The sequence below is a fragment of the Macaca mulatta genome, chromosome 5 (genome assembly GCF_049350105.2).
Source record: "Macaca mulatta isolate MMU2019108-1 chromosome 5, T2T-MMU8v2.0, whole genome shotgun sequence".
In the NCBI taxonomy this organism is placed as follows: domain Eukaryota; kingdom Metazoa; phylum Chordata; class Mammalia; order Primates; family Cercopithecidae; genus Macaca; species Macaca mulatta.
In genome coordinates, this window is record NC_133410.1 from 64868302 (window position 1) to 64895534 (window position 27233).

The window sequence follows — 27233 nt, forward strand, 5'->3', positions numbered from 1 at the left end:
ATATTGTTGTAGGGAGAAGGCTGATCATGAAGGTGGATATAATAATTATTTTTACATAGTATGGGTATAGGTTTTTTTTTGCTAGGGTTGATAAAGGTAATGAGGACAGGGGAAATTAAGGAGGTCAAGGTTATTATGGTAATGGAGGTATACATGGTTATTACTTTTATTTGGAGTTGCACCAATATTTTTGGTTCCTAAGACCAATGGATAACTTTCATCCTTTAAAAGTTAAGCGAGCCATGTTGTTAAACATGGGGGCATGAATTAGCAATTTCTGCGAACTTTCGCAGTAAATAAGAAGTAGTAGGCTTCTATAGTTAGATTCATAATCTAATGTTTGGTTAAACTATATTTACAAGATAGCATAATATTAGGGTTAAGAGATAGGGGGAGGATGGGGGAAAGGTGTATAAATATTAGTGTATTTTCCTGCGTGAGGGAGGGTTTTATATTAGTAATTTATCTCTGGCCTATAGTCAGTTACTCAGAAATATCATTAATTTTGCAATTATTATTTTATTATTACTAACACTACTAATTACTTAACATGTGCAAGTCACTTGAGATATCGTTCTTCATTTAATAGAACCAGATTGTTTAGTACATCAAAATTATATTATCTTGCAAAGTCATAGTTGACAGATACCTTGTGGACTTGATTAAAAGTAGACATATCAGTTTTGACAGTTAAGATGGGCTAGTTGAAATTCTAAAATTCTACCACAGGTAATAAGGATCTTCACCAGTATTGCAGCTTAAAACACTTTCTCAACAATATAAATGTGTTCCTTTAACATTTGCAAACAAATTCAGTGTTCATTTGATCTCACTAAAGCATTTAAATCATTCTTCGTTGAGACCCCAGAGGTTTACATACTATAGCATAAACATACCCTATGAAAGCAGATGATTTTTGCCATATGACAAGCAACTCATTAAAGTTTCCTGTGGCAACTTGTCTCAACATCATAGCTGCCTGACAGAGAAGCACAGAGGTAATGAACAATGCATGTATAATAAAGACCAAATAATTTATACCACTTGTATCAGAATAGTGCCCTTAGTTTCAGTACCAAAAAAATTCTGTCGGCATATAAGATTATATTCTTTATGAAAGAACACAATAAACTCATATATTTTAAATTCATATCACACTTTTGAAACATGTGTACAAAGCAAGCATTCTTTATTACATTATTAAGTAATCTCTTAAAAGACCATTTTTGTGTACATAAAACTGAGATTTTATTCCATTGTTAAAACTCAGTATCTATGTTGAATGCAAATTGCATGGGCTTTATATGATAACTTTCTCAAGAGACAAAAGCTGAGGTAAGACTAATGAAAAATCTATGCCACCCTGCCCTACTCTTGAAAGATTTTCCCACTCACACTAAGGGAAACCGATAGTGTCAGTAGGAAGGGGAAGAGAGTAGGACTTGTAGAAGGACAAGAAAAAGGAGGGCTAGTAGTACAATAGTGATAATTACTACTATTAGCTGTTGTTACTAACTTGCAGAAAGATTTGAATGCAAGTCAGTGGTTGTGAAACCAGTTCTTTGTTTATTTTGTAAAATAATTGCTAATCCAGGTTGCTTTCATTTCAATTAAATATTAGATTCTCAGATAATTTCTATATAAGAGAATAAGACACTTGACAAAATGTATCAAGTGTTTTAAAAGATGAAATTTGCTATGAGTTTTATAATATATTCATATGAAATCATACAGAGAAAAAAATTAATCAAGGTGTACCTATTCAGCATTATGGAAAATATGCATAAAATTAACATTGGAAGTAGTCCAACATCTTAAATGAAGGAATGATTAAAAACTTATACTATGCACATACAATAGCATTACAATAATTTTATCAATGAAATATTCAATTACACTGTCAACCATAATACAAATAAAGGGAGTTAGAAAATGATAAATGTGACAAGATGACAAGTTTTTGCAGGAGGAAAATGTATACACAATTTTCTACATAAGTGTCACATGTGTGCATTGAGCTATATAAATAGGACAAAAGCCATGATGAAAAAATATATTTTGCATGAATAATATCACAACATAAAATTTTAGAAAAATTTTATTTAAAAATTTTTTTCATGCTTTTATAAAATTTCTTACATTAATTTTGTATTATTTTTATTATGTTATCACAGCAGAAGAAACAACCAGTCCATATCCGTGATGAATCTGTAGACAGAGATTAGATTCCTTCAACACTGCATGGATAAACAGGGCTCTCGGCATCAAGCTAGTGAGGTGAAACACTGAACACCAGTTACAGTAAATATGGCTACAGTCAACGGCAATCACACACAATACCTAGATGCCCCAAGTATTACCTGGAATAGCAGTACAATGACTCTTACCTTAAGATTAAAAATTGTATTTTAAAAAACACTCTGTAATATGCGGTCTGCACAGTTAACATTTGGACATTTTTTCTTTGTTTTGTTAAGGACCATTAGGAAAAGTTTGACCACAATGATTAAATCTCAAAGTATTTAAATTTAAATATTGGCATACATAGGAAAATGCAACTCAGAATAATTCTCAATCGATTGCAGCCAAGCACATCTTCACCAGGAGTGTTACGTGGTGTGAGTGAGCTGCTCAAAAGAGAGACAAGCCCTCCCCTGCAGAAAGGCCTGGTGGCTTCTTCTATTCTGGTGCAAGTGCTGCTTCTGAAACACAACAAAGTGATGATGAGAGTTCTTCATATGCAGTTATAAGTAGTACATGAATTTAACAGTGTGATCTCAGGTCAATTGGTGTTCCACCTAAACAATAACCTGAAAATATGATCATTCAACTATGTAACTGTATAGTGTACCATTCTGTATTATAAATAAGACTCCTGGACTAATTCACAGAAATTCCAAATTACAATACCCAACTCCAGAATGTCAGTGGTTCTTAACCATCAGCTTTTATTTTTGCTTAATTTTTCAAAAACTACCAGAAAACTCTGACAAACTTTAAGTGAAGTATAAAGCATTGTAGAGAAACATAAACATAGATATAAAATTATCCCAACTGTGAGTAGCTTATCCTCAAAGCTCATAGTGAGGGAAGTAAACACTAATGGCTTCCTAATAAAAGAATCCTACAGAAAACCTGCCTGAAATCAACACAAGTTATTTAGTAGAACAACAATATAGAACTAAAGCTGAGTGGTGCCACTTTCCAAGAACCTATATTAGTAATTTTAGTATTGTAAGAGAAGAGTCTGGGTATAATATTTTTAACATTATCTCCCTGACTACAACGTAATAGCTCCATTTCTTTTCTCCCTTACACACACGCACATAAATACATACACATACACACATAGTTACACAAATATCCTTAACAGAGTCCACTTATCTCACATTATATATCTAATTGCAAAAAACCTGAGTGATTGAGTCAGTTAGAAAATATTATTTACTCCAATGATTACTCAAAATACCTGATTTTCTCTCTTTAGTAACTTGTACCACTTCTTTCAGTAGTGCCCGCTATGCTGATATTCTTTTGTGATGAAACAAATTCTTTTTTCACAGGAAATGGAAGAGTTTGTACAGAGCTCTGGAGAAAATGGTGTTGTGGTGTTTTCTCTGGGGTCAATGGTCACTAACATGAAAGAAGAAAGGGCCAACGTAATTGCATCAGCCCTTGCCCAGATCCCACAAAAGGTAAGATGAAGTGCCTTACTGGTGTGGAAAACTACTGAAAGAGGCAGTTAAAGTTTGTAAGTAATCCAATTATAGAAACTTCTGACAAATGTGAAGTTGACCAAAAGTTGAAAAATGAGAACAAGGATAATCCTGGAGAGACTGTGATAAGTTTGAAAATTGTAGTTGCATTTAAAAAAATGGTTTTAAGTATGAACATTCCCCTATGTAAATATGCTGACAATAAATTGTATGGAGAAAGGTATTTAAAAAGTGTTTGGAGACTTTTCAGCTCGTATCCCATAAAATTTTGAATTGTGTATGTGATCTACATGGAAAGAATATTAAAGAGTAGATTGAACTCTTTATAGCCGAATATAGCCTTAAATGTGCTTGTATAGCATCCACCGACAGAAGTCATAGTTGTGCCTCAGCCTTAGAGGTTGCATGTGGCCCTGGGGGAGTTTCCACCCTTGGTATGCATGAGTGGTTTCTATTAGCATCAGTGGGAACTCACTACTCCATATGTATCCACCAAAGGCAACTTGAGACCCACAATTATTTTTACTTTCTGATATTAACACTCATACATACAGCTGAATTTAACTCAATATATTACAGGTAAGTGAAAATTGTGCTTAATGTAGTCTTTAGAATGACTTTCAGGTGTTTTCATAAAAAATGTATATCCAGAACTGTATCCTTGTAGAAATACAAGTAAGACTTATGATCATTTGCTTCAGAACAGTTTTCCTAATCTCAGCAGTATCCAATGAGTGAAGAATTGACTGACTCTTGAACCACCTCTATTACTTATTGCACTCTGGAAGCTCTTGGTGAATGTTTACAATTATGGGATGCAGTATTTCTATTTGCACTTTAAGTCAAATGCTTATATAAAATACCTGACAACAAATGGAGAAGATTGGCTCTGTTAGTAATTATGCGGTACATACTCTATTTAAAGATCTGTGGTAGTATAACATGATCGAATGTTATTAATTTAGGAAGAATAACTGCCACATGTGGAGAGTAGGGGAGTAAGGAAAATGAATTCCAATCCTGTGATTAAATGTGTAAACTGTAGGCCAGGCACGGTAGCTCACGACTGTAATCCCAGCACTTTGGGAGGCCAAGGCGGGCGGATCACGAGGTCAGGAGTTCGAGACCAGCTTGGCCAATGTGGCGAAACCCCATTTCTACTAAAGATACAAAAAATTACCCAGGCATGTTGCCATGCACCTGTGATCGCAGCTACTTGGGAGGCTGGTGCAGGAGAATCACTGTAAAAGGTGTACCTGAGTAATGTTCAGGGTACTATTCAGAGAAAGAACAGCCTAGGCTGACAGAAAACTTGTCCAAGTATTCACACAGCCAGATAGATTTAGAGAAAGAAAAAAAGCAGCCAGCCCTGCTGGACTGCACCCAGCCAATGTCTGAAGGAGGAAGATGAAAGAGAAAGGGTGGAGATGGATCCTGCCCTGAAGGTGGACACTGCGCAGTATAAAATGTGGCCGGACAAGGACTCTGCACTATCAGATTAACAACCCCTCTCAATGGAGGAAGCAGAAGGAAATATAGAAAGGAGTCAAACAAAAGGTAGCCAGGCACAGAAACAAGTTCAGATGCCCACTCTATAAAACATAGTAAAAATTTATTTTCTTCTATATAGAATAAGCCAGTGACCTTTGTGTATTTATCAATTACCTTTTAATTTCCTGCCTGATAAAGCTTTCTGTAATGACCTCTTCCAACCTTTTGCTGAAACCTGAGTTACTTTAACACTGATGTAGCAAATAAAAGTTAAACACTGTAAATTATTGTTCAGTTTATGAGGATTGCTTGGGAGTTTCAAAATTAGTAACTTAAACATAAAATGTCTTGGCTATAGCAAAACATATTAATCACTGTTGTCAAAGCTTTGTAGCACGTTGTCTTGGTGTTAATAATCAGTTGACCAAATTCAGCAAACTACAATTTTGAGTTTATTCAACAGCTGTATTTGTATGCATGATACCAACAGGTTCCTCGTTTCTATGCCAAAAAGTATCCAAAGTTAGAAACACTGATAATACTCTGAATTTGTGTCAAAAATGGTCACTTGAAATTTATTTTGGAAGTAGTGCTTGATAATTTATAATTCCAATGAAGTTATGCATACTACCCTTGCAGCATTAATCTCTTTCTTATAAGTAGCTTAGTTATGTTCTTGCTATTTTGTCAATCAAAGGACAACGGGCTCTAACCTACACACAAGTAGGTACATGTGAACTACTTGTCAAATTACTCAAAAAGAAATGAATACATTAAAATTAAATTTGGAAGATGAAAACTAGTATAAAATACATAAAACGAAAGAAGCACTCAGGTCATTATGAAATTGTTAGTGTTTTACACTAGAATTAAAATGAATAGTAAAAATTTCTTATACATTTCTTAGAATATTTTTATTTTTTAAAAAATTAATTTTATTTTTAACTTTTAAGTTCAAGGGTACATGTACAGTTTTCTTACATAGGTAAACTTGCATCATGGGGGTTTATTGTACTGATCATTTCATCACCCAGATATTAAGGCTAATATCAGTTAATTACTTTTCCTGATCCTCGTTCTCCTCCCACCCTCCACCCTCCAATACATAGCAGTGTATGTTGTTCCTATCTATGTGTCCACATGTTGTCATCTTTCACCTTCCACTTATAAGTGAGGCTATGCCATATTTTTATTTCCATTCCTTTGTTAGTTTGCTAAGGATAGTGGTCTCCAGTTCCATCCATATCCCTGCAAAATACATAATTTTGTTCTTTTTTTATGGCTGCATAATATTCAGTAGTGTATATGTACCATATTTTCTTTATTCAGCCCATAATCAATGGGCATTTAGGGTGATTCCATGTCCTTGCTATTGTGAATAGTACTGCAATTACTATACTTGTGCATGGGTCATTATGAAAGAACAATTTTCAGTCCTTTGGCTGTATACCCAGTAATGGGATTGCTGGGTTTCATGGTATTTTTGCCTCTGAGTTTTTGAAGAATCGCCACTGTCTTCCACAATGTTTGAACTAACTTACATTCCAACCAACAGAGTATAAGCAAGCCTTTTCTATACAACCTCGCCCACATCGTGATGTTCTGACTGGTGTGAGATGCTGTCTCATCATGGTTTTGATTCGCATTTCTCTAATGATCTGTGATGTTAAGCTTTTTTTTCTTTTTTCATATGATGACTGGCTGCACGTAGGTTTTCTTTTAAAAAGTGTAACAATTTTTTAAATACTTGAACTTTTCATTGATAATCCGATTTTTTCTAAGGTACTATTTTGGAAAATCATGATTTCCTTACGTGCCTAACTAATTATGAAAGTTGAGAAAATTAAATGTGAGTATTCTGTTTACATCAGTCTTTGAGTAGTTCTGATTTACTAACATCCCTTGATCTCATTCCTACTCTTTTTACAGTTCGAACATTCTATAACTTTTGAATTCCACTCATGGAATAAGATATTTTCTTCACTGTAACAGGTTCTGTGGAGATTTGATGGAAAAAAACCAGATACCTTAGGTCTCAATACTCGGCTCTATAAGTGGATACCCCAGAATGATCTTCTAGGTAAGACTCGGGTGAACAAATACTGGATATATTAGTTACAGTACATTAGAGTGTTAATAGTTAATCATGAAACAAGCTTTTTGAGTATTTGTTTAGGAAAAACAAAATGTAACTTCTTTATATTTATTTACCAGTCCTAGGGGAAAAAGAATACGCTATAATTATTGGCATTTTATGATATACACTCACATTCTTTATGGTCAGAATCAGCAAAAATCTTTATTTCAGGTGTTAATATATCTCACAGAATTTTTCAATAACTTCCTGAGGTATCTCTCTGTCTCCTATTTCTACAACTTTACACCTGTTGTTTCCTCTCTTGCAGGGTTATTTCAAATGCCACCAAAAATAATAGCTCTTCTATCACCAGTGATTCTGTATTTTCTGAAGGATTAAATTGTTAATCCTAATCATAAAGTGATGATAGGTCATGATGAAGTGTGACCTGTCCTTCCTGAATCCTAGCACCACCACCAACCCACTGCCTGCTGCCTTGCACACCCCACATATCACACTCTGTGACTGCACTTAAAATAGCAGTTCACATCATGCCCATCTCTTGCTGTCTTCTTTACTGCACATTTTAAAAATCTAGATCGCACTTTTTCATTAGTCCAACTGGAACTCTTGTATTGTTTTGCAGTCTGAAGTCACACACACCATGCAGCCTTCACTTACATACCCAGCACAAGTACGTGTCTTTTTCTCTGAAGTCTGAAAAGTAATAGCAAATTAGTTCAATGTATTATTTAGAGAACACTGTCAGTTTCAGAGCCTTTCATTGTGTGTCTCATTTTATTCCTATGAATAAGTTTTCTAAAATTCATCCAATCCTAGGTCATCCAAAAACCAGAGCTTTTATAACTCACGGTGGATCCAATGGCATCTACGAGGCAATCTACCATGGGGTCCCTATGGTGGGCATTCCATTGTTTGCCGATCAACCTGATAACATTGCTCACATGAAAGCCAAAGGAGCAGCTGTTAGATTGGACTTCGACACAATGTCGAGTACAGACTTGGTGAATGCCCTGAAGACAGTAATTAATGATCCTTTGTGAGTAGAACAATATTTTTCACTAGGTGGTATTTATAGATAGCTTCTCTTGTCAATAGTGAGTGTGAGCTTCATCCTTTTTATAAGAGAGTAATTCTGAAAGAATTTAAATGATTTAACCAATCTGAAATCTGTTTTTATTTTGCATCAGTTATTTAAAAATTGTATTTGAGACCCATACATCTAATGAATAGCCAGTTAGTGAAACAATTTTCTACACAAAAATACTTTTAAAATGATATAGTGAATATAAAAAATACATTTCTTAAAACTTTGACATAATGAATCCATAGTAGAAAGGAACAATAATTTAAATAATATAATAAATATTTTAATTCGATATCTAAAATGCCTCAGAACATGACTATTTTCCCACTGAAATATTAACTTTTATTATCATCATTATTGTAATGGACTTGAAAATGAGATTTAATTTTGATACCATAAAATCCTCCTGTTTATGACATAAAATCCAAATATATTTACTAGGTTTACAGAGCTGTGAAGCCATTGCTATCACATAATTTTAGAATATTTATATCAGCACAAATACTGCAATGACACAGAAGTCACTTCCTCTGACCGCTTAGCCCCAGTCTAACATTAATTTATTTTCTTTCTCTAGAGATTATTCTCTCTAGAGAAATTTCATATAAATGGAATCATACAGTTTAGGGTGCTGTGTAAATGACATTTCACCTAGATTAATTTTTTGTTGTTTTTTATCCTGTTAGTTTTATTCATGTTGTTGTATGTTTTAATACTTCATTTCTTTTTACAGCAGTTTAATATTTTTCAGTAAGGATATATCATATTTTAGTTGTTAACTTCTCAGTTCATTGGCCTTTTGATTGTTTCCAATTGTGGTTACTAGGAATATTGCTACACAAGTTTTTGCATAAACCTGTTTTCCTTTCTTTGGGGTTGACACTACAAGTGGAATTGCTGGCTCATGTGGGAACTGTATGTTTATGAAGAACTGCTAAACTGTCTTCCAAAGTACTTGTTTCATTCATCACTACCACCAGCAGTACAACATGGTTACAATTCCTCCATATTTTTGCCAAACCTGTAATTATCTGTCTTTTTGTTACAGCCTTCTTAGTGGGTGTAAAATAATCTCTGGTCTCAGATTGCATTTTCATTATGGCTAAAGATGTTGAGAATCTTTATATGTGCTTACTGATCATTCATATATCTTCTTTGAAAACATGCCTACTGCAATCCTTGGAACATTTTAAAACTTTGTTATTTGTCTTATTATTAAGTTTTAAGAACTATTTATATATTATGGGTCATGTCAGATATATAATTTTTAAATATTTTGTCCTATTCTGGGTGCACTAAATTTTCCTTTTTGATGATGGTCTTTGAAGCACAAAAAATATAATTTTAAGTTAAATTTTTAGTAATTGATTTTTTCACACCCAAAGATATCAACGTGCAAAATTCCTTGCCGAGTCGAGCTACCATCAATTCAGCATTTATAACTACTATCAATAATGCTTTTATGTAAGGAGGGTATCATCTAAAGGAATACTTTAAAAATAATTTATCACAAAAAAAGAAGATTAATGAATAATAAAAATACCTTTAAAGAAGATGGAAAATAATTGAAAAGAAACACAAACCAGCTTGGACAAATAGAAAAAAAATATATAAAGCAAACTAGTAGATTTAAAAGTGATTATACAAATAGTTTCACTCAACCTAAACAGACTTAAAAAAAGAGCAAATAGTGAGTAAAGACATAAAATATTTGAAGAACACCATTAATGAATGGAATCTTATAATGTAAATGATGCACACACATGCACATATGTGCATACACAATACACATGTATGTATTATATATATCAACTGGAAGACACATTTTCTTAGAGGATGTCGAATAGTTATTTGAAGTGATATGTGGTGGGCAAAAACTCAAGACTTAGTAAATATAATAAGGTTCAATGTCATAGAAACTGTATGATTCAGTCATAGTGGAAGTAAGGGAAGTTATAAAAACTATAACTAACATATCTTTAAATTTTAGAGATCAAAAAAACAAACTTCAAAAAATTTTAAAGTCAAGAAGTGAATCACAATTATGCATCCAGTTTTATCTCAGCAATTCTACTCTCAACTATATACCCAAGAGATATGTATAAATATATAAATATAATACCATCTAGAAGAATGTTTATGACAGAATTATCAATAGTGTCTAAAAATTGGTAGCAACCCAAATATGTATTAATCATAAAATAAAGGCGTAGTCTGTGCTTTATCAATCAACAAAATACTACACAGCAATGGAATTACCCAACAACTGCTACATTAAAAAAAGACACTAATGAATACATACTATATAATTCAATTACATAAACAAGGAAAAATAATGTATGCTTTTCGAAGTCAGGCTAATACTTAATTGGAGGACAAAAGTAGTGACTAAATGGTTCAGAAAAAGAGAGTGATTCTAGACAGGTTGTGATATCCTATACCGTGATCTGAAGAGTAGGTAAATAGATATCTTCACCTGTAAATAATGTTCAAGATGATCTTACATTTTTGAACTATTCACTTAGTGTATGTATATTTATCTTTTGTATTTAATATTTAAATGTTTATATTATGAGATATATAATGCATTTTAAAATTCTAGGAATCAAATAGCAAAATAAGCACAGAAAATAGAGAAAATCCTAGAGTTTCTATGATAGTGTGGTCAGTAAAAGCCTCTCTTAGAAGTAACATTAGAAGGAAGCCATAGAAAGGGAGAGAAGCATGCCTTGGGTTGTAGCAAGAGAGAATACTCCAAGAGCAGGAGAGAGGGAAAAAAAATGTGTAAGGTGCTAAGAACACCTTTGGGAGCTTAAAGAAAAATAGAAGGCCAATCTAGAAGACAGTGTGCAGGGGAAAAGTGTTAGAAAAAGAACGTGCCAGTGTCTAATAATGTAGGGTTCTGTAGACCAAATAACAGAGTTGGATTTTATTCTCTAAATAATGAGAAGCCAGGCCAAAGTCTTAATCAGGGGAGTGCTATAAACTGACTTTAATTGCAAAAAGTCAATCGGGCTACAGGTTGGGAAACAGTAGGAAACAAAAGAGTAATGTAGAAGCAAAGTGGCTAGCTATGAGGCATGTCACTCACCATGACACAATTACTTTTTAGGAACTTAGAGATGATAATTCTCATATTGCACTTTCACGATCTTTCTTACAGCACTTAAAATGGTTCATGATGTTGAGCACGTTCTCATATGTCTGTTTGAGAACTAACAGTATAATTGTAATGTGTTCATAATACAAGGGATAAATGCTTAAGGGATGAATATCCTATTTTCCATGATGTGATTATTTCACATTGTATCAAAACAACTCATATACCCCATAAATATATACACTTAATATGTACCCACAAAAACTTAAAATTAAACAATTAAAGGCAAATTAAAATGCCTCATATTTTCTCTGCTTCAAAAAAAATTAACTTTCTCACCTAACATTCAATTTCTACTTTAAAAATATTTGTCAATGAGAAAAATCAAATTTAAAAGCCAAACTTTCTATGATGACTCAAATAAAAATACATAAATTCTATGTCAATTCTGTGACATTTACTTTGAATTATTTGGCACTTTAAAAGCCTTTCATAAACTTGATATGCACAGACACATTAACTTACTTTCAGTGTTAGTAAGGGAGAAGACCGCTCCTCATATTGTCTTATGCCGAATTTCTGCCTCCTAAGAAAGAAGAAGTAAAAACTAAAGGCAGAAATGAAATCCACAAGCAAACAGCCTGGTGCCACACCCTGGGCCTGGTAGTTAAAGATTGACCCCTGACCTAACTGATTATCTATAGATTCCAGACATTTTATGGAAAAGCATTGCAAAAATCCCTGTCCTCTTCTGTTCCGTTCTGATTACTGGTGCATGCAGCCCCCAGTCATGTACCCACTGCTTGCTCAGTTGATCATGACCCTCTCACATGGACCCCTGTAGAGTTGTGAGTCCTTAGAAGGGACAGGAATTGCTCACTTGGAGAGCTCAGCTCTTGAGACAGGAGTCTTGCTGATGCTCCCTAATGAATAAACCCCTTCCTTCTTTAACTCGGTGTCTGAGGGGTTTTGTAAACGTCTGTTCCTGCTGCATTGGTGTCTTTTTTTTTTTATCCTTCAGATATAAAGAGAATGTTATGAAATTATCAAGAATTCAACATGATCAACCAGTGAAGCCCCTGGATCGAGCAGTCTTCTGGATTGAATTTGTCATGCGCCACAAAGGAGCTAAACACCTTCGGCCTGCAGCCCATGACCTCACCTGGTTCCAGTATCACTCTTTGGATGTGATTGGGTTCCTGCTGGCCTGTGTGGCAACTGTGATATTTATCATCATGAAATGTTGTCTGTTTTGTTTCTGGAAGTTTGCTAGAAAAGGAAAGAAGGGAAAAAGTGATTAGTTGTATCTGAGATTTGAAGCTGGAAAACCTGATAGATGAGACTACTTCAGTTTATTCCAGCAAGAAAGGTTATGATACAAGATTTCTTTCTTCCTGTGACCAAAAGAAAAATAAAAAATAAAAATAAAAATCTTTTCAAAATGTACTTTGTCAAATAAAAATTTGTTTTTCAGAGATTTACCACCCAGTTAATGGTTAGAAATATTTTTGGAAATGAAGAAAACACTCGGGAAAATAAAAAATAATATAAATCCATATGAGTTTGTATTGAAATTTGTTGAACTTATATTGAAATTTGTGTTCTAATTCACAGTTTACACAAGAAAATTTTTACTCAGCTTAACTATATTTCACACATCTACTTAAACACAAGAACATTAAGAAGTCCACTGACAGTATCAGTGCTGTTTTGCACATACTCAGAATAATTTGGCTTCATTTTGAATGGGATTGTATTGTTTTAACTGCTGCTAAGGAAACTATTACATAGTTATATTATATAGAAAGTCTCTCTTCCTTTGGATATTTTAAGATGAGTAGTATTGCTTGGCTTTTATAATGCATGCAGCTTTATTTTCACATTTTTCCTAAAATTTATAGCCAAATGTTTACTGTTTTAGAGCTTAAGTCATTTATCAGTGGAAATTATGTGGAATTAGAAATACAGCAACTCTTAACCTTCTTCCTACTGTAAAATTGAACTATTTTGTAACGTCTTTGGTTTCATGAGCCAATTCTATTTTTCTAGATATTTAAAAATATTCATCTGGTTGATTTTATTATAATATTTTAAATTATATTAATAGTTATTTGGGAATAGGTGGTGTTTGATTAGATGGATAAGTTCTTTAGTGGTAATTTCTGATTTTTGGGTGCACATATCATGTGAGCAGTGTACCCTGCACTCAATGTGTAGTCTTGTATCCCTTACTCCCTCCCAACCTCCCCTCTGAATCCTCAGAGCTCATTATATTTTTCTTATGCCTTTGCATCCTCATAGCTTAGCTCCCACTTATAAGTGAGAATTTACGATGTTCAGTTTTCTATTCCTGAATTACCTCACTTAGAATAATGCTCTCCCACTCCATACAAGTTGCTGTTAATGCCATTATTTTGTTTCTTTTTATGGTTTAGTGGTATTCCATGGTGTATAAATATAGTATGTGTATGTGCGTGTATGTGCGTGTATGTACATAGGTATATGTGAGTGTGTGTGTGTGTGTATATATTTATGTATACCACATTTTCTTTATCCACCTGTTGGTTGGTTGATGGGCATTTAGTTTGGTTCCATATTTTTTAAATTGCTAATAGTGCTGTTGTACACGTGTATGTTCATGGATCTTTTTCATATAAAACTTCTTTGTATCTACTATGTATCTGGGAAGATACACAGTAGTGGGATTGCTGGATCAAATAGTACTTCTACTTTTAGTTCTTATAGGAATCTTCATATGGTTTTTCATAGTATTTGTATTAGTTTGCATTCCCACAGCAGCATAAAAGTGTCCCCCTTTATCCACATCCATGCCAACATTGTATTATTTTTGGATTTTAAAATTATGGCCATTCTTGCAGGAGTATAGTGGTTTTGCATTATGCTTTTGATTTTCATTTTACTGATAATTAGTGAAGTCGAGTATATTTTCGTATGTGTTGGCCAATTATACATCTTCTTTTAAGAATTATCTAGTTACCCTTACCTTAACCTACTTTTTGAAGGGGTTTATTTCTCTCTTGTGGATTTTTTTTAGTTCTTTGTAAATTCTGGACATCAGTCCTTTGTCAGATGCATAGTTCATCAATATTTTTGATTACTCTGTGAGTTGTCTATTTACACAGCTGATTATTTCTTTTGCTGGCATAAGCTTTTTAGTTTAAATAAATCACAACTATTTATCTTTGTTTTAGTTTCATTTGCTTTTGGATTTTTCGTCACGAGGTTTTTGCCTAACCCAATGTCTAGAAGAGTTTTTGAAATGTTACTTTCTATAATTTTTTATTGTTTCAGGTCTTAGATTTCATTATTTGATCCATCTTGAGTTGATTGTTTATATGGTGAGAGAAGAAGATGCAGTTTCATTCTCCTACCTGTGGATTGCCAATTATTCTAGCCCCATTTGTTGAATAAGGTGTCATTTCCCCACTTTATATTATTGTTTACTTTGTCAAACATCAGTTGGCTGTCAGTATTTGTCTTTAATGCTGGATTCTCTATTCTGTTTCATTGGTCTCCATGCCTGTTTTTATACCGATGCCATGTTGTTTTGGTAACTTGGAATATGCCTTGCAATATGTTGGGTAATGTTGAGAGGAGGTGCCAGCTGGGCTTCCTGGGTCAAGCAGGGACCCAGAAAGCTGTGAAACTCACTCATTTACTACATGAGGACTTACTTCGATCCTGGATGAATAATATTGAAGATATATGCTTAAAATATTACTAACTACAGGATTTGTGCATGTGTTTCCTTCCCCAAGAAAGCTATAAACAATGAAAATTTTGCTGTAAGTTTCCCTGTGTCCTCTCTCCCTTCCCCCTTCCCCAAAACTAAAGTGAAAGAAATGTTAACTGCCTGTTTTTTTGTAACCAGTGGACCTTATCTACACTCCTAATTCCAATTCCTTGTAAACATTCTTTGTAAAGTCTTGTAAGATCCTGTCTCCTTTGCCATGCCACGGCAAGGTCATAAAGTAGATAAAACCTAGGTTTCGATTCCGGTTTTCCTCAAGTTCTAAGACTAAGACATGTTACAAATGGTTAATTGCCTTTGTTTCTGGCTCTGGTAACATCTTCTTGCTGCACATATTTCCCCCCTTAAAGAGTTTAAAAGGCAATCATGTAATCCAGCTCTGGTTACCCATTCATGACCCCTTCCACACTGTGGAAGCTTTGTACTCTTGCTCTGCTCAATAAAACCTACTGCTCACTCTCAGTCCAGGTCTCTTTCACTTGCCGTGGTCAGCCACACCACCAGTTTTTGGCGTGGCTGGCAAGAACCTTAGGCGTTACAATGTGATGCCCCCAGATTTGTTCTTTTTTCTTAGTCTTGCTTTGGCTATGCTGGGTTCAAAGCTGAGAATCAAATAACAACTCATCCATTTTCACAATAGCTGTAAAAAAAAAAAGAAAAAACACTTTTTTCTCACCTTTAATCTACCTTTAACCCTCCTTTAATCTACACATGAGGGAAGTACTTTATGATCAAACTAGTCCAGATTGACAGAAATCTACTTGTCTTTGTCACTTAAATGTCTTACCATTAACCAATTCTCACAAAAGAATATTCTCCAGCTTAAGGTGTGATTAAAAACAGATATATATATATATGTATATTTATAATTTTATACACATAGATAAATCATGTAATCTATAGACACATACACACTAAAACATTGATGAGATAGAGAAATTATAGAAAATTTCATGAATATATCTCACCAAGAAGGTGAAAGATCTCTACAAAGAAAACTACAAAACATTGCGAAAAAAGTCATAGATGACATAAACAAACGGTAATACAGCCCATGCTCATGGATGGGTAGAATCAATTTTGTGAAAATGAGCATTTGCCAAAAGAAATCTATAAATCTAATTCAATTCTCATTAAAATACCATCATCATTCTTAATAAAACGAGAAAAAACAATCCTAAATTTCATATGGGTTTTATTATCATTTTTGACCTTTAATAACAATCGTTAAGTCCTTAATTTTAGATTATGATCATATAGAAATTGCACTCTAAAGGGACTTAGTGAATTTTCTATCTTGCTAAACATGCATGTACATATACATGCCCATTTCTTTTAAACAAGACACATCATCAATTAACTAGCTAACAGATATGTTGTGAAATTCAATTTGTATTTTGAAGACAGCTTGAAATACTTATTATTATTCCACATAACTATACTTTAAATAATCGTATCTTTTTTCTTATTTTCCACAGTCTTTTGATTCATCTCTCCTATGAATATAATATGGAAATATAAACTTTTTAGCATGTCAAAAAATATATACAAAGAATTAAAAAGTTTATAAATTTTGTGGAAAATAGCTAAATCAAGTCATAACCCTCCTTTAATCTACACATCAGGGAAGCACTTTATGATCAAACTAGCCCAGATTGACAGAAATCTACTTGTCTTTATCACTTAAATGTCTTACCATTAACTAATTCTCACAAAAAAAATATTCTCCAGGGTAAGGTGTGATTAAAAACAGATATATATGCATGTTTATAATTGTATACACATAGATAAATAATGTAATCTATAGACACGTATGCACTAAAACATTAATGAGATAGAGAAACTATACAAAATTTCATACAAATCATCCAGGAATTAATACAGGTATAAAGATAAACAGAACTTATATAGTGCCAAAGATTAATGTTTTATCATGATTATAAACCTGAATTATTTCACATAAAACCTATCTTATAACACACATAACAAAAGATTGGTATCCATTGTTCAGTGAGAACTACAAATCACCAACGAAAAGAGACTAACAATCTAATAAAAAATTGATGAAAATATAAAGAAGTAATTCAAAATGGCCAATAAGATATAAAAGACTAAAAATTTACTCATGCTCATAAAAATAGAACTAATGCCAACAAATTAATGCCATAGAGAAGATTTGCACCCCATAAAAACCTGAGAAATCTATTTTTGAGGGAGTATAATTTGAGCCAACACTCTTAAATAAAATGTAAATATGCCATTTGAAACTGAAGTTTTACATCTAGAAATTTATCATGTAGAAATCCTTGCATACAAGCACATGAATGAACCAAATTTCTCCAGCACTTAAATGGCTTTCAGTCAATGAACACATGTACCTCCAACAAGTGTTTGAATGTAGCCACTGCAGATAACAGGCTGATTATCACATTACTAAACAGAAAAAGAAGTTTCCAGAAAAACAAAAAAGTAGTTTTTGCAATGAAATAAAATATACGTAAGCTAGTATGAAGAAGAAAGAATCTCAAAAAATACATGTAATTCCAAGGATGATAATTTAAATTTCTATTCCATACAATTCTGCAATGTTTAACTTTCCACAAAGTTTTCATGTATTAATTATGAGATTTAAAATTTAATTAGTGAAATAAACACATCAATTCAGGACAAGAAGTTCCAAAATGTAGCATCATGTTATTAATTCACTAGTGTCATTCAAAAACTTGATAATGTTTCTCATATATCATCTATTTTATCCACTTGTAGCTTGTTTTTAGGACGTTTGTTCTATTTTAAAAAATATGTATGAATAACTGATACAATGTTTAAAAATTGCAATAATTGTAGAAATCTAAATTCATGTAATTTTAATATTTTTTCTATAACTATTTTTAATATTTTATGAATCATACAATAGTTTAATAACTTCTGCTGCCGGGCCGGGAGCGGTGGCTCAAGCCTGTGGTCCCAGCACTTTGGGAGGCCGAGACGGGTGGATCACGAAGTCAGGAGATCGAGACCATCCTGGCTAACACACGGTGAAACGCCGCCGTCTCTACTAAAAAAAAAATACAAAAAACTAGCCGGGCGAGGTGGCCACTGCACTCCAGCCTGGGTGACAGAGAGAGACTCCGTCTCAAAAAAAAAAAATAAAAATAATAAATAAATAAATAACTTCTGCTGCCTTCTTCGAAAGGTTTTATTTGTTGTTATTTTGAGACATGACTATAAATACATTGACAATTTTCCAATCAAGTAATATCCCCTCCCTTTGAAGTCTGGCAAACTTTCTAGCTGTCTCAACACAAAGAATGTAATGGAAATAATGCAGCTAAACTTTCAAAGCTCTGGTGGAAACACAGCACGTTCTCTTTCTGTTTCTCTTTCTCTCTTTCAGTTTCTTCCTTTCTTGTCTTTTTTTCTCTCACTATTACACAACAACTCAATCTGTAGTCCCCATAACAAATGACAATTTTGTAGAGACATAAATATATGCCTAAGAAATCCTGGTAGCCCACTAGCACTCTCAGCTTTTCAACACGAATCACTAAGTATGTTAAGTGAATGATCTTCAGATAATTAAAGACCCAGGCACCATAGGAAATAAGAAACTGTGGAAGGAACACACAACTGAGCCCACCTAATACCTACACTTTGAAAATATCTGCACCCAGAGTAAGAGAGTCAACATAACATGGTAGTTGAGAGCTGGCACTCTGGATCAAGATGGCCTTTATTCAAGTCTTAGAAATCACTATATAATGACGTGGGGTTCGACAAGTTATGGGGACTTTATTTGCCTCAGCTTCCTCACCAATGAAATGGAAATGGTTGTCATTGCATTATCAGTATCATGGGATTGCTGAAAGAATGAAATCATTAATATTGCAAAGCACTAACAATTGTGTGTACAGCAAAATAAAATTGGCACTATTATAATTAAATTAAAAAATTTCCACGGTAATAATTTTAGTGTTCATATAATTGCATAATATATTAGTTTCAAAACATACTATGTTTCTAATGTAAATGATAAAAATGACAGCATTTACTATTTCAAGCATATGGGAATTAAATTTGTAGCATAAACCAAGGGCTGACAAACTATGGCTTCTTGGTCAAATCCGGTCAGCCACTTGTTTATTTAAAGAATAATTGATATAGGAATTTCACACCACAAAATTATACACTTAAACCATTTAGTGTGTATGATTCATTGGCATTTAACACATTTGCCACTACCACTACTATCTAGATCCAAAGTAATTTTTTTCACTTCAAAAGGAAGATTTGTACCCATTAGATAGTCATGTCACATTCTCCCATTCTCCATGCCTTGCAACCTGGCATTATGTGTTGGCATCATGCTATAACCCATTGGGTAATACTTTTTAAAAAATGCAAATAGGTATATAACTTCAACAAAGTGTTTTATTTTTTCTTATTTCTAACGTGTCCTATTTGTTTCTAAATAGCAATTCTATGATGCATAAAATTAAACTTTTATTTCTAATTTCTCTGTTATTAAATATATTCAGAGGTGTTGTGATTTATATTGTTATGAGTTCTTTCCAATTTTATATTGAAGTATCTTTCTTGAGAATGGCTGTAAACCAAGATCCTGGAAAGCTCTCATGGAGGTGGGGAAGTGAGTTTCAGATATATGAGTCAGGTAAAATATATTAAAATGAGAAAGGAAGAACAAAATGCATAAAATAGAAGAAATTTATTACTCATAGTTCCTAACTGATGTTAGGGATGATGATAAGAAACTGACAGAAAGTCCAGAAGTGGCAGAGAACTCAACCAGCTCTGGAAGTGGTAGGGGAAACCCCTGTGGGAGGACTTTTATTAAGGACCATGAGTATTATTTCCTAGGCTTCTCTGCAGGAGTAGAGGAATGGCTGGATTAAGGGAACACACAAGAAGGGGAAAATTATTATATGACTCTGGTATTGATCATTAGGTTATATCATGGTCATTACATCTGTGATATGTTGCATTTCTGGGTCATTAGGATGAGAAACAAGTAGACTCTATCTCAAACAACTACACGAGGAAGGGAAGTTTTAACAAAGCCAAAAGTGACAAGCTATGACTAGATCTTAAACAACTCATATTAAGTCTAAAAATGAATGCTGAGGCAGAGCAAACTTATGATATGAAGATAGACATTTTAGAAGAAAACATGTCCTGGCCAATTCCAGATTGGTAGCATAAAATGAATCAGCTCTGAAATGTAACAATAATAAATAGTGAAAATTGTTTTTAGAGACAACTATTTAATCACGTTAGGAGAAGTTGACTGCAGTGGCATGGACCTATAGTCCCAGCTACTCAGGAGGCTGAGGAGGCAGGATTACTTGAGCCCAGGAGTTCAAGGCCAGCCTGGGCAACTTTGTGAAACCACATCGCCTCACCATTTTCCAGTTTAGGAAAAAAATAGTGCAGCTCACAGCCAGCATTTATTTAATTTTACATAAATACACTCCTTCAGGATGAAGCAAATCTGACTCTTTTTCAGTGTGAACATCATTATAAAAACTCTTCTTGGAGTTATTTCTAAAGAGAGCTAACATCAGAATAGTCTGAATCATCTACTTTAGAAAAATTGAATTCATCAGATTAATCTTCAGCCAACAACTGCTCTAGAACAATGTGAATATCATCCTACATTTTCTAGAATTTGACATTTTCAGCAATCGAAAATGTCTACATTTTGTAAACGGAAATAGCACTACTGCCAATAGAATGCTAAAAATGGAATTTTTTGTTTGTTTGTTTGTTTGTTTCCAAAGTTCGCATGCTAAAGGAATGAAAAAATAATAATAAAAGCTAGATATTTTGTGACAAAGTTATCTCGAGGTAAATGCTGCATCTGCAAGTACTGCCAGTGAGTATTCTCTGGGCAAACAGAGAAAGGGTTTAAAAAATAAAATTAATTAACAAATTTAACAATATACTAGGAATTGCCCTCAAAACATGCAGCAAACAAATAAACATTTAAGGAACACACTAAGGGTTGTTTAAAATAGCAGGAGCTTGCGGCATTAAAAAATGTCTTGTTTGCTAGCCTACCCTCCCTCAGTGCGACAGAAATTTTACTGCAAGCCGGTGGAGACAAGAACATTGGACTGCCCCTCTGTGAAACTTCTGCAAGAGGGCTATATTATCTTTTTGGGAGGGAATAAGCTTCCTAAATTTTTCACACAGAGACACCTCAACTAGGTGTTACAGAGGCTACATTTCTGGCAAGAGAGGTGAAAAAAGTTTCACTTCTTTCATGTAGCCACTGTCAAAGCACAGAATTTTTACTCAGGCACAGCATACACAGACCTCTGAGTACCAAACAGTCATTATGATAGTTCATTTATAGGATGGAGATTCCATGAGAGAAGAAGCAAATCAAGACTACAGGCTAGCACCTTACTCTTAGTGGCACAAACAGAAGTGTGCCACTGCCCGTGCCCCTAGCTCTGGAGCAAAGGTTGATGATACCTTTCTCCCAAGGAAAGAGACCATTAAACAAAGAGTTCTAAAGCTTTCATGACAGCAATTCACTTTATATGAAAAAATGTGTAGGAAATTCAAGCCTAAGCATGTGGTCAAAATACGAAGAGTTCTTTGGTAACAGCTAAAGTAGGTGGTAATTTCATGAGTGATGCCAACGAGACCATAAGAAAGCTAACTAATCAGGAAAAAAAGACAGAAAAGAACAGTGTTTCCTGTGTTCATATCACCCTGAAATGCCTCAGAATCTATCACTGCAAAAGTGCCTAAATGTTATTGGTTCAGACTATGAAGTAATTTATGCCCAAAGGGCAATATCAAAAGAAAAAGATCAATCAGCCAATAATTTGTAAAGTTTAAGAGGTAGACTGAGCATGTAAAACAAACAAACAAACAAACAAACAAACAAACCAGAAAGGAGTCAAAGAGTGTTCCTATTAAAATCACTGTTATTCCAGGGTTTGTGAAAACACCCAAGGGTGCACTTTCTGAGTAGAAACACCAAGGAAATAACACTGCAAGGGAAAAAGACTTCATTAAAATAATCCATCTCCTCACCAAACAAATTAACAATTAGAATTAAAAGAAGATGGGGGTATAATTTCCAGAGTAACTATAACATATTATCTAAAATATTGAGGGTTTAACAAATTTTAACATGTATATAAAGAAATAGGAAAGTGGGACTGCTATATGGGGAAAATAGGCAATAAAACATGCCTGTGAAAGGGACGAGTTAGGTTGGGCACAGTGGCTCACACCTGTGATCCCAGCACTTGGGGAGGTCGAGTTGGGAGGATTGCCTGAAGTCAGGAGTTCAAGACCAGCCTGGCCAACATGGTGAAACCCCAACTACTAAAAACACAAAATTATCCGGACCTGGTGGTGCATGCCTATAATCCCAGCTGCTTGGTAAGATGGGACAGAAGAATTGATTGAACCCGGGATGTGGGAATTGCAGTGAGTCAAGATCGTGCCACTGCACTCCAGCCTGGGCAATTGAGTGAGGCTCTGTCTGAAAAAAAAAAAAAAGGATGAGTTGTAGATTTAACAGGCAAAACTTTAAATTAGACATTATAAATATACTCAAAGACCTAAAGGAGATCACATATAAAGCTGAAAATTAAGGTACAAAGATAGTGTCACATTCAATCGAGAATATGTAGAAAAACATAGAAGTTATATTTTTTCAAAGAACCAAGTGAACATAGTGCTATGAAAATATAATAACAGAAATAGAGAATGCACAAGCAGGATTCTGCTTCATATTTGAGGAAGAAAAATAAGAGCCAAAAAATGCTGAAGAGAGATCGACAGAGATTATATAATCCAAAGAAGAGAGAAACAAAGAATGAACAGAAATAAACAGAGCCTTATAGACTCTTGGGACACACTTAAGCACAGCAACGTAGGCAAAACAGGAGTATCACATGAAGAAGAGAAAGATTCAGTGGAAAAATATTCAAAAATAATGCCCCAAATATCCTATAAACTTTTTTTAAAACACTAATTTACACATTTCAGAGGTTCTGTAAATTCTTAGGTTAGGGTAAACACAAAAAGATCCAAACAGAAACACAATAATAATAGATTGAAAACTAAAGGAAGAAAATTATAAAGCACAAAGACTACAACAAGTAACCACATATAAGGGAACTCAGATAACGTTAATAGCTGACTGCTCATCAGAAACAATGCTGCCCCTAAGGCAATGGTTTGTCACATTCAAAGTACTGAAAGAAAAAACTGCCAACCAGAAATTCTTCATACTACAAAATCAAAATCATCTTCAAAAAATGATGAAATAAAGACATTTCTAAACAAACAAAAACAGAAAGTTATTGCTAACTAATCTGCCTCACAATAAATTCTAAAGAAAATTTTCCAGGCTAAAAGTAAATAAACACAGAAAGCAGTGTGAATCCACATAATAAAAAACACACCTGAATAAATAATTATGTAATTTTAACAGATAATATAAATTCATATTTATTTAACTTTCTTAACAAATTTAAGAAACAATTATATAAAGCATACATATATATAGTTGTAATGCTGAACATTTAACTTATACATATGTAATATATTTGTCAACAGCACTAAGGAGGTATGTGGATGCAAAACTCTATTGCAGCAAGGAATGACACCAAGAGGAGAGGGAGATAGGGAAGGATGGCAGGCAAGGGAGGAGGAATGTGGGTCGGTGGAGGTGCCTCCACAGGGACTTGCCGCCATTAACCCTGCTGCCTCCAGCACAGCCTCGGTGTCTCGGAGCTGATGCAGCCAGGGCACATCCGGGAATTGAGAAAACATGAGGGTGGCCCTTCTCAACCATGCCCCTGGTGAAAATCAAACACTAATTCTCTGAGACATCTAAGGTAAGGTATCAACTGTGTGAGGTACTACATAAATCCTAAAAGAATGCAATAAAGTGGCAATGTCTCAGGAACCTGCCCCACCTCTACCTAGAGATATAACTTCTTGTCCCATAGTAGAAAGCTAGTGTTATACACAGGTCAAAGTAGTAAAGTATTCAACACATAGACCATTAATAACTTCAGTTTTTGTCAAGAGGAAATGGGTGAGGTGTTAAAAAGTTCAACATTTTCACTTGGCCCAAATGACAAAATGAAATGGTGCCTGAGGGTAAACCCAAAGGGATTAGATAACGAAAGTAAAGATTTCTTGTCCTTATATTTGCATTTAGTCAGCTTTCCAAAAAGTGAAGTGTGAGCAAAATTCAAATTTTCCCTTCTGAATGCCAAAAGGGAAGAAATAAAAGCAATGGAAAGCCAAAGAGCATATCAATTCGTGCAAGGGAAGGACTGAGATTTTAAAAAATTCATTAGAGGGAAACTTTAGCTTGACGAAGCTAATAGTCTTTTACCAGATGACAAGCTTACATTATTTTGCAAGATGAGTGTGGTCCAAGATTCAGTAAACATATCAGAACATACTAATACAATTACTTTGAAGGTGGCTGAGTGTCGACTAGAAGATGTAGGTAATCTCTGGGAAAACAGGAGATTTACAGACTGCAGTTTTGTTGTGAGAGGAGAAGAATGTAAAGCTTTTAAATCTGCTTGTACCTCAATCCCCAGTTTTTAATGCCATGTTTGAACATGAAATGGAAGAAAGCATAAAGAATTGAGTGGAAATAAATTATTTAGACGCTGATATTTTTAAAGAAATGATGAGATGTATTAACACAGGGAAAGGATTAAACCTTGACAAAATGGCTGAAAACTTGTTGGCAGCTGCAGACAAACATGCACTGGGAACAGCTGAAGGTCATGTGTGAGGAAGCTTTGTCTAGTAATCTCTCAATAGAAAATATTGCTGATACCCTTGTCCTTGCAGATTTGCACTTTGCAGAACAATTGAAAGCACAAGCCATAGACATTATTAATAGGTGCATTGTACTTCGACAACTTGGGTGTAAACATAAGAAAAACTGGAACAGCAACCAAGCAACCGATGTAATGGAAACATCAAGGGGGAAGTCCATGATTCAGTCTCACCCTTACTTAGTAGCAGAAGCCTTCTGAGCACTAGCATCTGCACAGTGTCCACAGTTTGGCATTCCAAACAAATGGCTAAAACAGTCAGAAATCTTCCGTGAACAATTGAAAAATGGAATTGACTTTTTGTCATTCAAGTCCAGGATTCTAAAAATAAACCATAAATCGTAAGGAAGAGTTGTTTCTGTTATTTGGTCTACAGAACAGAAGCTAAAAAAGCATATTGCTTGCATTTCAGGTGGATAATTAATGGTTTATTCTTCAGCTTTAAGTTAGACTGATTAATTCACTTCAAGGCCTTAAATTATTTTCAATGACTTATCTTGTTTGTATAATGCTTTAATTTTATTTATTATTACTTGTCATTTTGACCAATGCTATGAAGAATTGCATAAACTAGCTTTATAATGCAGTACTATTGATAACTGAAGATACTGAGTTTCAAAAGGATCTTTTATTTTGAAAAAGAAAAGTGAATTTTATAGGGTTTGTCCTATGCTGTCTCAAGGTTTAATATTAAATTCTCTTTAAAAGCACTTGTATTGGAGTTTACCAGTAATGTCTTCAATCTAAGTTCTGTAATTATGAGAGAACACATTTACCTTGAAAGTAAGTTACAGCAATACACTGCTTCAATTCTAATTTATTTTTCATTTCAGGGGGCAAATAAACAATGAGTTGGCCCAGATTTTTAGTGAAATATGTGATGTTTGTCTTGTATGTTAACTGTCCCACAAACTGTGGGTTTATCTAAGTTTACAATGATTGAGAAGTGAATGAGGTTAAGATATCATGAAGAAAGCATGTATTGTGTGGAAGTAATTTTTTTTATTTATAGTGACCTACATTTATATACACATGTTAAGAGTAAGGATGACCAAATGTAAATTTAATAAGTTGGCCAATTAACAAAGATATATATGTACACTTTTACTTTTACTGTGTAACTTTTATATACTGAACGGTACATATTTATTTTTGCTTTTGAGCAAATTAATAGGGTAGAATTAATTGTGTCTTAACATTTGAAATAACATTTTAGAAGGAGGCAACTGGGATGTTTGTGATAATAGATAAGAAAGATATTCTTGATTGTATTAAATGGTTTTGGATTGTAGAGATTTATTATTGAATTTACTCCTGTTTTTTCACTTTGCAAAATATACCTAACTATAAATGAATCTTGGATAGTCTGCTCTCCTTCAAAAACTGAACTGAAGGCCGAAGCAGGTGGATCACACCTGAGGTCAGGAGTTCGAGACTAGCCTTGCCAACATGCTGAAACCCTGAAACTATGAAATCATACATAGATGATTGATAGATTTGCTTTCTTTATAATCATCAGATATGAGAATGTAACTTATGAAACAAGTGAATATAAGTAGATTCACTCCCACTTCATTGCTTTAGAAATGAAAAGCTTAACATTGTATTTGGAAGATGAAAATGAATGTAGTAAATACATTAATAAAAAAGGTGTGGACCATTAGCAATTTGTTACTCTTCTTTACACTGGAATTACGTCCGCCTAATGATTACTTAAATATTTGAATTTTTCATTTATTATCTCAATATCTAAGTCACTATGTATAAAACATCATGATTTTATTTAATCTGATTTAATATAAAACCAAGTCAAGGAAATATGGTTGTTCTATTTACTTCAGTTTTCTAGTAGTTCTCATTACTTACCCTGCCTTGTCCTAATTTCCTTATCAACCATATGGAAAGCATTTAAGTAGGTGATATCCATCTTTTTAGAACTCTTTTTGTTTTTTGTTTTTTGTTTTTTTGAGATGGAGTCTCTTTCTGTCACCTAGGCTGGAGTGCAGTGGCACGATCTCAGCTCACTGCAACCTCTGCCTTCTGGGTTCAAGCAGTTCTCTGCCTCATCCACCCTAGTAGCTGGGATTACTGGTGCTCGCCACAACACCTGGC

At 34.0% G+C, this 27233-nt stretch overlaps 1 protein-coding gene and 1 pseudogene across 2 annotated transcripts in view; both read left to right on the plus strand.

Moving 5' to 3' along the window:
• Positions 1-13048, plus strand: part of LOC708989 (UDP-glucuronosyltransferase 2B18) — a 28142-nt gene extending 15094 nt beyond the window's left edge. Inside the window, exons 3-6 of the mRNA XM_028848543.2 lie at positions 3564-3695; positions 7200-7287; positions 8125-8344; positions 12514-13048. Of these exons, the coding sequence (XP_028704376.1) occupies positions 3564-3695; positions 7200-7287; positions 8125-8344; positions 12514-12793 (720 nt within the window). The 3' untranslated portion in view covers positions 12794-13048. The remainder of the gene's footprint in view (positions 1-3563; positions 3696-7199; positions 7288-8124; positions 8345-12513) is intronic.
• Positions 13049-24211: 11163 nt separating this feature from the next.
• LOC106996496 (speckle-type POZ protein-like pseudogene) lies at positions 24212-26784 on the plus strand (annotated as a pseudogene). Its single transcript, XR_013417960.1, has one exon. The product of XR_013417960.1 is annotated as a speckle-type POZ protein-like pseudogene (transcript).
• The last annotated feature ends 449 nt before the right edge of the window (positions 26785-27233 follow it).